Here is a 14642-nt window from a genome sequence, read left to right on the forward strand (position 1 = left end):
CGGGAAAAGGAAACCTGAGTACTTGGGTGGGACAAGAACTGCAGCCTGCCCTGAACTGAGCTATTAGGGACAGAGATTTTGGGAAAAGCCCTGAAGTGCCTCCATCCTCCTGTTCAGATGCAGTCTTGGCAAACTTGGGTGATTCACCATTCAAGATACTGAAGAAGATTGTAATTCTGGCTGCTGTGACTTTATCTGTACACTCAGTACAAGCCCCTGCCACTCTCTTTGGTCTTTGTCCTTCATCACTAAACCAGGATGATTATGCGTTCCTACTCATTCTGAGAGATTAATTAGTATTCACTAAGCTGCAGGGCTCGTGTGCCAATTGTGCAAATTAAGAAGGGCATCCATGTTTCTGTATTCCAATAAATTCTGCATTTGCTGCAGCCCCCCAACCTGGCACACAACTGTGCCACAAAAAAAAAAAACACATAAAAAACCCTCACAGAGTAGTTATGGTGAGTGAATTGCCAAATATAAAGCAAACTGCATTGGTTTTGTGACAAACAGAGGCCACAACTCTGAGAGACATGGCTTTCTCCCATCGTGGGCATGAGGCTTCTGTCTCTACAGTGGTATGAAGACAATGCTGGTTCGTACGCGTCCAGTCCTGAGCATCGAGCTGGAGGTGGCTCCTCTCTCCCATTCTCCTGCTGCCCCAAACGTGGCTGGCATTTGTAGCATAGTGCTGGAGCTCCAAGCGGGACGATGAAGCTATGTACCAGAGGCAGACAGACAGCCTGAACTGGCTATCTGTCCATGGGTGTCAAGGTGATAGGGAGACAGAGGGCCACAGCAGGAGCAAGAAGGATGGACCGCCTGGCAGGGCCTCTGTAAGTGGCACACATCCTGAGTCAGGCCAGGCACCAGATATCCTCTTCTACTCCGTGATCTGAGTCACCAGATTGTAGCTTTGTGAGTTCACCTGCAAGGGATCTTACGACTTAGGAGGTAAACACTTGGAAAGATTTGCAACACTGTCAGCCTTTTAATTGCCCATCTACAGTTGCTCATAAACATGCAGCTGAATTTGCTCAAACCTTGGAACAGAGCATAGTGGTTTATTCTAGAACAGCAGTACATCATAGAAAAGGAAAGAGGAATTAGGATCCTTAAAAAAAGTAAAATTTCTCTACTTCTGTCCACAAAAAAAAAAAAAAAAAGATGAAGAAATGTAGCATCTTCCAAGTTACAGCCTATGTGGCAATCTTCCAAACCTCTTTCCATATGTTCCTAAGCATTGAAAGCCCAAATGTTCCATATCTTGCTGCCAAATTCTCTGGCTCACTCCCAACAGCTCTTACAATACAGTTGGGTATTGTCTAGTGAAAAAAAATTACCTCAGATTGATAATTAAAAATATATTTGATCATCAGATAGATATGAATGGCCAAGGGGTGCTGTGCTGAATGAATTACTCGCGTTCATAGATTTCAAGGCAGCAGAAGGATATCTTTCTGATCTCACTAAAGTTGCCCCAGAAATCCTTGTTTGTTGTAGAACGTATTGCCGAAGAGATCTGAAACTGAGGGCAGAGGCGGAGGGAGATGAGCCATGGCAGAGTGCTACACTGCCGGGGTGCAAGCTGGGGTACGTGTCTGAACTGGACTGCAGAGGGAGGTGTGGGACTCAGGCAGACATTGCTGGATTGGCTTCACCTGTCTCGTTTCAGACTGAGCCCCACAACATCAAAAGCTGGGAGTTTGTCCTTGTTTTAAACCAAAGCAGAGATGCTGCTGTGATCCCACGCCTGTGGGTGCTGAGGTGCCTGGCAGAGGTTTTGGGGCGGGACTGAGGATACACATGTTGCTCAGCAGGTCTCATACACATTTCACAGCACAGGAGGGGAAGAGATGCTGTGTACTCGCTGGCTCAGGCGCTGAATGTTGCAACCTTCCCTCTGTTGTCCTTTTCCTCAAAACCTCACAAGGTCCGGGAATAATGGAGTTTCATGCAGATATCTACATCCAGGAGCTGAGTGTTTCCTCTTGTGCCTCAAAGGGTAGCATCTCCAAACCTTATATTTGCATTTAAAGTTACTGTAACTTAACAGATGATTTAGTAATGTACCAGGAAAAGTCAACGAGTAAAAATAATAAACATACGCTGGTATCAAAGCATAGTACGGTGAACTGGAAGGCTCTGCTGTGAAGGAGTTCAGGAAGCCCCACCAAGAGGTCTGTAACAGGAATCTGAGCTGACATTACCAGCCCACAGCAACTGCAGATGCTCACGAGTCCAAAGCACAAACAAAACCACAGATACCTTTGCTGCATGAGAATGAAAGACTATAGCCAAGACACAATAGATTTCTTGTGCTGGAGGAAACAGGATGTGGTATCTAAGTTACTCTTAGATACTGTAACTTTGGCTGCTATTAACAGCACATGCTGCTAACTTACAAAAAGATCAAATATAAAGGGTGTTAACGGCCTTGAGGACTGAAGATGTCCATCCCTAGAGCACATGAGGCACTGGCAGCAATCCTGAGATACAGCATTGTCATCTTATATAGGAAATACTTTGCCTATGGATGCTCTTTTTCCTTTTTCACTGCAATGCTCCTCATTTGACATCCCCTTTCCCAAAGTGTACTTCTGGGTTAATTATTACATGCATTAATTCAGCCTAGGAGGAATACCAGGGAGTGTGTTTTCCTGCACTAAAAGGTGCAAAGTAAATTGTAGCAGATACTGTAAAAATTAAATAACTAAGAGGGAACGATAATGAACCAGATGCAAACAGTAACCAATGTGGTGCTTCGTACAGAATAGGTCCCATGTGAATTCACGGGGTTAGGGTGCAACACTGAGCACAACTGGGCGGTAATTTTGTTGGCCACTTGGTGCCACCACAGTATATATCCAGGAGAAGGTTCCCAGGAGCGAGCAGTCTACTTGGTAAAAGGTTTCTGTAAGACATTAAGATGCTGCCCAACACCTATACCAGGATGGCAGAGCACCTGCTAGAATTCTCTTGGTGTTCCATACTGTATTGCTTACTTTTTCTCCCACATGCATTCTGCACTAGGGATATTCTTTATTTTCTCTGGTACTCCTCCTGATTTACATGAGTGTGAGCATGAGCAGAATCAGTTACATTACTAATGCAGCTGTTTTGCTGAACCAGCTTCCTGGCTGGGAATGAATCCAGTCAGCTGTGGATAACAAACCCCAGTAATAGAGATTTCAAAGATTTCATACATTAATATTTTTTTCTTAATTTTTGCAGAGTTACTTTTCTTACAAAATCTGTTAGGCAGATGTTAGGAAGTAATTACTGTACATGAATCAGAAAGAAAATGCACATCTTACGCTGAACATGTGTGAGTGGACTGAGTAAAGAAAGGGAAGATAAATGAGGAAAAAAAAAAGCTAAAATATGTCTGAGCAGAATCTACCAGAATTTGCTGTGTGGTTATAAGGAAGAAACAGCACAAGGCAAGCTCTTCTCACGAGCCATATATTCATTGCATAGCCAAAAACAAGCTTGCTACCTTTCCTAGCCACAGCAGAATTATACTCATCATTCAGGGATGGAAGATGAAGTTAGCACTGGCTGGGCAGGTACAGTTGCCATCAATATCTAAGAGCCTTTCAGGCAATCACATCAGTAACCAATGTGGTGGGAAGAACTAAAATGCTGCTACATACACTGTCATGCTCAGATATCCCAGAGTATCCTTAGATCACGGCACACATAGATGTAAAGAGGACTGATCATATGAGTTAAAACACTTACCTCTGTGTACAGAATTATTATAATTTTTATATATGAATACAACCAATCGTCTGGTGGCAGCAGTAAAAACATCCAGCAGATTAGGAGAGAAAGCAAAATTGGAGGGAAATTTTTTCCCTGTAGAATGTGGTTATCCAGGCTGTGGGTTTTTCCAGGACACAATATTCCCTATGCTTGAAAACCTGGGTAATCTTTAATGACTGAAAAAGTTACTGCTTCATTTGTTCACAGTGCTTTGATGGATAGATTTTGAGATGAGATGGGAGTTAGTAATGGTATAACTGGGTAAATGAAATCAGGAGCATTAAGAATGGATTCTGCCCTCAGCCTGCCTCTTGTGTTGCGCCCTATTTTTCTCTGCTTGGATTTCTCCCCTGTAAAATAAAAATTTTATCCTTCCTGAAATACTTTGGAATCTCAGGTTCAAAGTACTAAATTAGGGTTAAATAAAATATCTCAGTAAGTGATAATAAAAATGCTGCATGTCTTTTATGACATTTTCCATCACTAGCAGCTAATGCATTCCATAGGCGCGGCTGGTATAATTACCTTTACTGTGCAGTGTGGCTGGACCAACTGAGGCCAATAAGGAAATGATTCACCTGTACCACAAAAGCTCCCTTAAGATGCCTTTTAGCAGCATAAAGCAGGCCTCCAGATTGTGCTGATTTTCACACATAAAATCAATTTCATTCAAAAAATAAATTGCACATCAGTTACTATGGCCCTCTAAAATTCCATCTCAGTGCTCATGAACCTCTAAACACTATAAAAAGAAATGTTACAAAAGAAGCCTTTAAAATTACAAACCAGCCAAGATGTTTAATATTTCAAGTCTAAATTACAATATAAAAGCTCATTTTGGGAAATGCTATGAAAGCATCGGGCTTGGGTGCATTTTAGAACAGCATTTGTCATTAAAAAAAGAGCTTGAGCATTTAGGTTGCCAAGGCAGAAACAAGCACCACAGACAGATTTTACCCTTATGGGGATTCATCAAGGTTGTGCAGTGCAGCTGTTGTCTTAGTAAAAGAAAGTATCAGCCCCTGGCTGGAAGAAACAGAAACATAATTATGTTATGATGAGCTGGAAAACATGCAAAGAAAAATTGGAATGCAAAGCATGATAAATGATGCTTTGTCAATTGCAAAGCAGCAAGAAAACCAGGCGGCACAATAATAACTCTTCTCCACTCAATGCTTCCAGTTTGGCTACCAAAATACAGCACCACTCTAACCACGGCAGAATAGCTGTATCTTTTGGCTGTGTTATTTCAGCCTGATACATGATGCTGGGTTCGCAAAGTGGGTTATGCTGTCATCCTTAGTAACAGAAATGAGAAAAGGAATGGTCAGGTACTTCTGAAAATTGAGACCATAATTCCACCCAGAGAAAATTTATAATGTTATCTTATTCTGATTTTTATGCATATTAAAATGCAAAGCTTAGAATATTTTCCTTTAAGATGCCTTTTAATTAAGTTTTCTGCCATAAAAACCCTGTTCCTACCAAAGTGACCAACCAACAGTAACACGGCTGCGTGCAGCCATAGCGCAGTACAATAGGAAATGCCACCCCGTAACAGACTCATTAATCTGTCTGTCCTCACAGTGACAAGGACAGGATTTCCCTTCGAGTGCTGCAGCAATGGGCTTGTCCAGGGTATAAACCACTGAAGTTTATTCTCATGGTGTGAGTGAATCCAGAGGGAAAATTGGACTAATTATATACCAGCACAGGAAACTTTTATTTAGAAACCAATACTGAGCCGCAGGGATAAAAAGGGACAAGTGTTTAAAGAAAACCTTCTCATGACAAAGGGGAAAATGATTTAAAAAAAAAAACCCCCAAGCATTCCGGAGGCAGGGCAGTGTGCTGGGGTACGATGCCGCAGGCTGGCAGGGTGCGGAGCCCTGGCTGTGCCCTCCAGTGCCCCAGGCCTGCAGTGCCCAGCTGCCACTCCTGCAAACCTGGGGCTCCTGCGCCTCGGAAAAGCCAGCAGCCAGCTGTCTCCTGCGGCACCCAGTGCGGGCCAGCTCCCTTGCTGGGACACTGCTAGGGGCACACAATTCCAGACTTTATAAAAACCACATTGATTCCCAAGGCAGAGTTATTCTCAAGCAACAGGGTTGCTAGAGTAACTCTTATCACCTTCCCCTCTACAGACAAAGCTCTAGGGCAGAATTTCCACCTTTCATTTTGAATTTCCTACTTTTGGAGGATGCCTTTTATGGATTTCCTACTAAGAACGCCTCAGAATCTGGTATTAATATTTTTGGGGTTTTTTTAATTTAAAAAAAAACCCAAATGAACCACCAAACAAAACGTGTATTGCTTCTGTCATTAAAACCAACCAGCTCTCAAATTAGCATCTATGTAGGATGGGTCATCTTCTATACATCAGTTTAAAGGACTCAAACCTCTATTCAAAGAGTGTATTTTTAAGTGTGTATTTTTGGTCCTGTCAGCTAAGGAGCACTTACTAATACTAATCACTTTGCTCATACCTCTACTGCTTGCAGTCACGGCTTTGTAAGCGAGACTTCTAACGACAGCATGATTTGCAGAATTTTTATTATGTACAAAAAAATTAGGACTATTTTTACCACTAATTATTTTCATTTACATGGTAAAAACACTTTATTACTTGACTGTAGTTTGCATCTAGAGCTATTAGACCACTTGTAGCTTCATCTAATAATTCTATTCCCACTGATTAGGGGAAGTGAAATTACTGATGGGTAACAAACCAGTGGAAGCCTGCAAACAATTTCTGGGATAGTGAGATATCCCTGTGCTAACCCTTCAACCTTCCTCCATTTCACTTGGCACTAATTTGTGAAGAGGTACATGAGACTGTACCTCTTCACAAATTAGTGAAGAGACTGTAGAAAGTAGACCAATGACAAGCTAGTTACGATGTTTCCTGAAATTTTTATGCTTAACATGATCAATAAAATATTGTCCTTTAACATTTCCTTCCTCAATCTCATTTGCCTGACACCAAGTTTATTTTTTGTCTGCAAGGCATTAAAACAGATATTTTACAGGAAAACTAAAGCAATTTACCCCAGCCCCCACTCCTGTCTCATCCCTGTACGTGTCTTGTTCAGGAACACCAACAGCCAAGCAAAGGCAGATTACACAAATCAGTAAAGCTGGATGCCTGGACTCTGGCTAGGGATAAATTAAAAAAAAAAAACAGCCAAAGAAAAGGGCAAGTCCAAAACAATGACTCCAAACTGACAACTTTAGTGGCATTGGCTTCTTTGCTTTTCACTGAATTTTAATTCTTCCTCTTCATGCTTCATGTCCCATTGTTTCCCATGTGCTCTCTTGCTTGCGCCGTTTGTTGCTCTCTCCAGCTGCTCCCTGACTACTGTAACTTCCAGCATTTTTCTGTTGGAGCAGATTCTTCCATAACCACATACTTAGATATTTTATTATTGCATCCTCCTCCTCCATTATTTTTTTTCCTCCTTCTTGTCAGCAGAATCTCTCGTTGTGGTCCTAGTGAGCATAATCCCGAATGGTTTGGCAGCCACACCCCATCAAATCCACTTCTCAAACAAAAATACACCTCTGCAATTGAAGAGTGTGGTATTGTCAACCAGAGCAGAAGGATCTCATACAATCTATTTACCTTTGCATGCCAAGAGGATACGATCCATTAAAAATTCATTTTTTGAATGAAAGTCTAAAGACAAAGAAAATACCAACCCATTCCCTTACCCCTCCGTCAGCATTATATGCCAGCCTGCCATGCTGTCTCCCATCCATCCTACTCCCTCTCTTCTCTTCTCTCATTCTCTCTCTCCCTTGCCATGATAAGAAGTTTTCATTATACACGTTTTCTGTGTCATTCCAGCAATTGATTCTTTTCCTAAAATTTGACATATTTGAGGGTGTAGTCCTTTTCTCTGTACTCCTGTGGGTACCTTGGGAGTCAATGGAGACACTTAAACTAAGCAGGGCTCAGCCTTTAATAAACCAAACACCTTCCCCTAGAAGGCTTAAGCAACTACTGAAACATTCACCAAGTGTATTTGTATTTTTTATTAAGAAGTTGATTTAGCTTAAACTGTATTTCCAAGGTGTATTTCACTCCACTGAGACAAGAGAAGATGTTACAGTCTCATAAATACTGCATGCTCAGACATCCCTTTGATTTCTCGCAGGCAGCTCGTATGCAGTAATTGCTCTGCTAAAGCCCTGTTTGTATACTGTTTGGGTATCAGCTAGGTGAATTCTTCTGACCCAATCCAGTTTTCCCAGCTGGCTTTTCATTCACAGCCTAAACTCCATACAATAATGAGGTAACTAGTCAGCAGTTGCTTGTCATTCATTTTTACGATGTTATCGCGAGACGGGGAGGATATATGAGAAGAAGCGTCCTCAAATTCCTGGGGGCTCAGGGAAGCTGGGGAGAAGGGAAAGAGGGGCCGGTTGATCCTCCACTCCTGTGCAATGGTGAGAAACTGGGCCTGGCAGAGAGCGTAGGTTGGACCACACTCCTGTTGCCTCCAATATTAGCTACAGGGAGGTTACCGGGGTATCAAGGGAATCATATATCTGGGCTGACCAGGGCAAGCTATCACAGACAGGATCTCGCTCTTGTGTCCCTACAAAGGTCATTTTCTTTCAGATGCTATTTTTATCCTGAATTTTAGAAAGAGTTTTTTTCCATGTCTCCTCCACCTCTTTGTGGCCCTGGGAACTTGGATATTCCCAGCTCCACAGCGGGAGAGGAGCCTGTTCCTGGCATCAGGTTCTACGGATGGCTGTAGGGAAGCAGTGCAGTGTTCCTGGCAGATAAACTGTGAGCAGGGGAAGAGGCTTCTTTCCTTCTTTCCTTTCTTGTTAATCCAGTTATTATCAGATCTGTATCATTTAAATAAATATATATTGCTTCTCCCAGCTTTGGAGCTGGCTTGTGATAGCTCTTTAATTCCACCCATGCGTGCTTAGACAGTAGCTGGCCTAGCAAACTGTGCACCTCCAAGTACAGCTCTCAGGGTTCTGGTTAAGAGCCCATCTGACCTAAATCTTGCTCATTATAAACAATCATAAATGTTGGTTTAGGTTTTGGGTTTTTTTTTTTCCAGACAATAGCAGTTACAGGAATATGTAATTTTACTTTTGGAGTTTATAACTAAAAACCCCTCTAGGGCATTTAATATAAATGACACTGAAAGAGGAAAAAGTCTGCTTTTGATTTCCTTTATATTTTTACATGGATCATCTCTGAGGTTCTGCATTTATTGTTATGAGTGTTAGCATACATTTCTTTCCTTTCCTCAGCCTTTGTTCCCAGGTTTGGACTCAGTGAGCACATTGCCTAGCTTTAAAAAATATTGTTAGTAGCTGCCTCTTCTTAAAAAGCCTTTAGACTTAAAAAGCCTAGCAATCTCTAGGTATCCGTAGGCATGTAAAAATTAAAGTTTATTATTTTATCCTGATGAAACATAAAAGGCCTGAGTCTGTGCCCTTAATACAAACAATTTAAAAGTGCCCAATAAATGCTGAGCACTTGCCAGTATTAAATGACAAAACCCAGTATCGGGATGCCTCGAGGCTGGGAAGCTATTTTAACGCCGGGGAACCCCGCTGTGACAATTTTTATAAGCAGGTATCATACACCATCACCGAGACCTCACCCTGCGCAGTTGCAGCATGTGCGGAGCCCCCATCTCTGGCCATCCGGTACATTCCGTGTGTACGGACGGCAGCCTGCGTTTTTAAATCGCCTTTACCGTCAAGGGGTGGGGGGGCAAAGCAAGGCCCCCTGGGCTCCTCCGTCCGGGGTTTGCCAGCAGCCGGGGCAGCAGAGGCAGGCTCAGCCAGTGAGGACCCCGCCTCCCCCCCACCCCCGCAGACCACCCGCGGGCAAGGCAGCCCCGCGCCGCCACTCCTGGGGGGGGTTCCCTGTAGTTCCCCCCGCCCCGCGGCCAGGCGGCTCGGGGGGCAGCGGGGGGGGCGTCCTCCGCTCCCCGCCCAGCCCGTGGTGGGGCGGCAGCCACGGCGGTACCGCCCCTCCAGCCCCCCCCGCCGCCCCCGGGAGCGGCCGGTGCGGAGCCTACGGTGGAGCGGGAGCGGGGCGGGTGCGTGTGCGGGGCTGGCGGCGTGATCGCGCCGGTGCCTGGATCCCTCCCGCTCCTCATCTTCCTCCTTCTCCTCCTCCCCTGGCAGCGAGGGGCTGGGGAAGTTGCGCTCACACGGGAGATGGCTTCGCAGCGGGGATCGCCCTGAGAAAAAGGTCTCCCCCCGCCTCCCCGGCTCCCCCCCGCACAGTAAGTGGCAGGAAGGACGGAAAGTTGCCAACAACCTGCGGCGGCAGGAACTTTCCGCGCTGCTCCCGCCGCCTGCGCTCAAGGTGCCTTTGATGTGCGTGCGGCAGCTCCGGGAAAGTGGACTGCAGCTTTCCCACCCGTCAGCCCTCCCTCTCCCCCACCCTTCCCAACCTCCCCTCCCACCACCGCCACTTCAGCCCACACACGCAATTTTTTTTGAGAAGGGAAGAGGAGGGAAAAAAAAAAAAAAGAAAAAAAAAAAAAAGAAGTGATGAAATGAGCAAGAAGTGGTGAATTACCCAAGCGACTTTCCTCAAAGAGCGAGCGAGCCGGCAAGAGGAGCGCCGGGAGGGACCCGCCGGGCACCCACCCGGGACCGCGGGTGCTGCGCGGGTGGCGGGGCGTGAGCGCGTCTCCGCGGCGAGATGCGAGAAGCCGCCCCTGCTTGCGTTTGACTTGCGATGCCGGCTCCTCACTAGAATGCAAACCCTTGCCCAGGATGAAAGCAGGTTTGTAGCGTGCGCTCCTGGAAACGTCTTCGTTCCCCGCCGCTGCCACCTTCCTGTCCGAGGTGTCAGGGCTCTCAGAGCTGAGAGGGTGGCGGGCACCTCTGCTGCCTGCCCCCCGCTGCTCTTTGGGGATGTTAAGGCAGAGATGAAGCTTTTATGCAGCTGTCTTTTCGGATCTGTAGCGGTTGCTGCACAAGCTGCACTTGATTGCAGCTAAAATACTCTTTTTAGGATCCGTTTCACAAAATGATGCAAAATAAACACAGATGGGAGAAGTGGGGGAGAGGAAGCTGTAATGAAGTAGTGATGGTGGATTGATCTTCCCTCCTTTCCCCCCTGCGATGCCCTCCCCGAAAATGTGAGCCTTTTCTGAACACAAAATGCTCCATTTCTATTTAAATGCAGTAAAGGTTTGGGGGGCTCTTTGGCTGGGGTTTTGGAGGGAGACTCCCATCGGTGCTGCTTGCCTTACCGACTGACTTTCTTGAATGTCTGTGGCTACCAAGGCCATCAGCCTCTATCTTGCCTGAAGCTCTTTTAAGGTATGTCTTGTTTCTTCCAATGCCTTGCAGGTCAGCCTTCCAGAATGCCAGAGGAAAGTTCGCCAAAGCGGAGTCCTCAAAACATCCCGTACAAGGACTTGCCCCATATCATCAATGCTGATGGGCAGCATCTCTTCTGCAGGTACTGGAAGCCAGCAGCAGCTCCCAGGTGAGCACTTTCAAGCCAATGTCTTTTTTTGTTATCAGTAAATAAGACTGTATTTGTGTAATTGTTATTTATAGCTTGACTGGCATTACAGGGCTGTGTGCATGGAGCTTTACAGAGCCACTAAGAGAGGTTTCTCTCATCGGAGAGAGCCCTTACTGTAAGGACTGTACGCTCCAAACCTTCCCTCGCTCCAGCCAGCCTTACAGATGTACAACGGGGAGCTGCTGTCATTTGATGCACAGCTGGCTGGGACGGCAGGGCGGGGTGCTGCCCAGTGCCACATGCGGGTGGCTTGTGCTTGTCAGCAATAAACAACTCTCCTCAAACGAGTAGCACAGGCAGTCAGGGAGGGATGGGATACAGGCTCACAGATACCTACTCCTCCTAATGTTCTTAGTGTCAACAAATTAAATATCAGCATCTGACTTCAATTTGAACAGTAGTAGCTGAAATTTCAGGGCAACAGGCAGGATTTGGTTTGACTGCATTGCTTCTTGACTGTTGTTTGTGTTTTTAAATTATTTCTAGTTAGTAAATGATTTAGGGAGTTCTTTCACTGGCAATTTCAAAACTGACCTCAATAATAAACATGGAGAAGGAACTGGATAGAGAAATTCAAATAATGGGTTTTTTTGCATAATTTAAATAATCCCTTTACTGTAATAGCTTTCTATGCTGATTGTGTGCTGATTATGATCTGCCATAGAAAGCTCTCTTCCTCCCATAGTTATGATCTTTCTTCTTCCTCCTAGTATCTGCTGGCTTGGCATGCATTTGTGCTACCACTAGTAATACAAGTAGCTGCTTCATAAAGATCGGATATTGTTTTATTGTTTTCTTTTTCTGCAAGCCAACAGAAAAAAAAAACGTTGTGTTGGTTTTATACAGCTAGAAAACAGTCAGAGGAAAAAGTTACCTGAGCTGTAGTCAGGACTTAAACTTTTTCCTTGACCACCCAACAGGTTAGACATCATCCTGTGTCCCAGTCAGCCTGTAGCTGCGCTGAGAGATGGATACTGGTCCAGGTTAGCTGGCCTTGGGTTTTACTCCTGCCAATGCAAGGGGCAATGTGAATGACACAGAGCTGGGAGGTGGGCACACTGTCCCCAGAGGGGAGGACACCCCACTACAGCCCCATTGCACTCGTTGGGCTGTAGGACATGGGTCTTGGTTTAAGATCACCTGATCCACAGAGCATTTTGTAGTTACTTCTTCTCGCTGTCTTTCAGAGACAAGGAAGAAAGTTTTTGGCACTGATGCTTTACATAGTCTTTGCACCAACCTGAAGATTTCCTCTACAGAAAAAAAACCCGCTATCAAAACAAGCTTCTACTGTGGAACCAGGCTGTCTTGTATTATAATGCTAATTAATCATTAACTGCCCACAACGTTCTTCACCCAGTTGTGGAATTGCTTTCTTTTTTCATGTTTAATTTCTTAGTAAATTAGTAGTGAGTGGATGGGTCTTTGATCAAGAAATGAAAGGATGATAAAGAACTGAGAGTTAAAACTTGGTGTCTAAGTCCTCTGGGTAGTTAATTTTTTTTCGGGCTCTCTGTACCAAGCAGTTAATTGAGAGAGAGCTTGCCCTAGTTTTGTGACAACAAAAGTGGAAGGGATCAGTGTTGCTCATTTACAAGTGGTTCCTAAGTGTGTGTGTGAGTTTGCTTTTGCGTGTTTGTGTATAAGGAGGGGGCGTAGTGTTTATTATTAGCTCTTTTTGCATTGTTATGTATGAGAGAGATGGTAAGTGACTGAATAACAAGTTAGTGCCTGGATCCCTCAGTCAAGAATGCTCTTGAAGTGCTTTGATAGGCAAACCAAAAAAAAATATTTTTTTTTCCCCCTCTCACTTTTCATAAGTAGCTCAGCTTTTTCTGCTTCATATTTAGAAGCTCAGCAACTTTCATCTAATTTTAAATGTTCAGCAAAAGTGGTCTATATATATATATATGTATAGGGAGAGAAAGAGAAGCACCTCAGGGGACTTTTGCAGGCCTGTTACAATTTATTCTATTTCAAATACTGAAGGTGATTCTTTCAGTCTTCTAACTCAATTGTTGATTCGGGTTCAAATCTTAGCGCTAATGAATGACGCTATAACTGTCAGACGGTGGGATCTTTCATTGATCCATTGTGCATCTAATCCAGGCTAGGGCTATAGAAATACCTCTTCACTGCAGATGCCCAAAGGTTATCATTGACTTGTCTTCTACTAGAATAGAACTTATCATCCTTGATCCTCGCCCCAGGGAGGGGAAAAAGTCAGGATATCTGCCAAAGGAAAAATTAAAAAGTAGCCCTAGCCTGGGGTTGAAGAGCAAACAATAGCTAGGCAGTCTCTGACCAACAAGAGATATCACCCCTCAGAGCTGGGGCTTCTCTTTTGTCTCCTCAAACAGACCTGCACAGATGGATAAAGGCTGTGGTGGGCTAATGTGCTGTAGCGTATTTTTTGAAAAAAAAAGAAACCCTATATTTCAGGAAGATGTGGAAATTTTCTAAGGCTTTTTTTGCTTCCTGCTCACAAATACCCAGGCTCTGGTCCTGTGCAGTGTTGATCTGACTGATCAGCCCATACTGGTGCACATATGGAAGCTTTGTTGTAAGTGCCAGCGAGGCCAAGGTTGTCATGCGAGTGAAAGGCACCTATTGTGAGTTCCTCAGCAGGGTCCGCTTTGTTTCCGAGGGGGATTTAGGTGATTACTTCACAGGAAGCTGACACACAAAGGCACTCAGATGTCATAATGATTAGATGGGGTAGATAGAGTAGGTAGTAATGGGATTAAGGAAGGAGGATGACAGTGTTTTCCACTTGTTTTTGGGGTGGGAAGTCACTCCCAAGAGGAGAGCTGGGGACTGGGTGTCTTCTTCTATTGCTGTCTGCTGGCAGCACTACAGGTGCAACTTCCCCAGCCAGCAGCCCTGCAAGCTGCCCAACTTGTTGAGCCAGTTTCATCTTAAGATGTAATGAAGTGGTCTTGTTGAATGCAGCAGGGAGGCAACAGCGGTGTGTTCTGGTGTCGTTCTCATGTATCATGCCAACAGCAGAATTTGTGGACCATGAAAACAGGTAACTCTGTCACTGAGTGCTCGCTAGTTGATGCAAAGTTTAAGATCTGGGCAGGGCAGGGCATTTTCAGGACCATGGAATGTTGTCTGGCGGAAATAAGTCATTGGTACCAAACCAGATTGATCTCATGCCTATAGCATGTCCCAGTAGCTGAGGAAATCCTGCTTACTGCAAAAGCAGGCTTTGTGTAAACAAAAACAGTGTCTCCATGCAAGGTTAAAACTTCTGCCACCACTCCGAGATGTCTGAGTCAAAATATGAGGTAATAGGAGGTGAGGAATTAAGAAACCATGCTCTGTTCCCAGCTCTCAGACA

General features: G+C 44.7%; 1 protein-coding gene across 8 annotated transcripts in view; it reads left to right on the forward strand.

The window, feature by feature from the left end:
- The first annotated feature begins 9113 nt into the window (after window positions 1-9113).
- MGLL (monoglyceride lipase) overlaps window positions 9114-14642 on the forward strand; it is a 63223-nt gene continuing 57694 nt past the window's right edge. For 2 of the 8 annotated variants that reach the window (XR_015259518.1, XM_086755228.1), the window contains exons 1-2: window positions 9294-10034; window positions 11116-11254. Coding sequence is in view for 7 of the 8 variants with exons in the window: in XM_086755228.1 (XP_086611354.1) it covers window positions 9309-10034; window positions 11116-11254 (865 nt within the window). In the remaining variant the exon portion in view is untranslated. The other 6 variants (XM_010117995.2, XM_086755232.1, XM_086755229.1 and 3 more) reach the window with 5 other exon arrangements.

Source organism: Chlamydotis macqueenii, chromosome 10 (genome assembly GCF_036417535.1).
Source record: "Chlamydotis macqueenii isolate bChlMac1 chromosome 10, bChlMac1.mat, whole genome shotgun sequence".
Taxonomy (NCBI): domain Eukaryota; kingdom Metazoa; phylum Chordata; class Aves; order Otidiformes; family Otididae; genus Chlamydotis; species Chlamydotis macqueenii.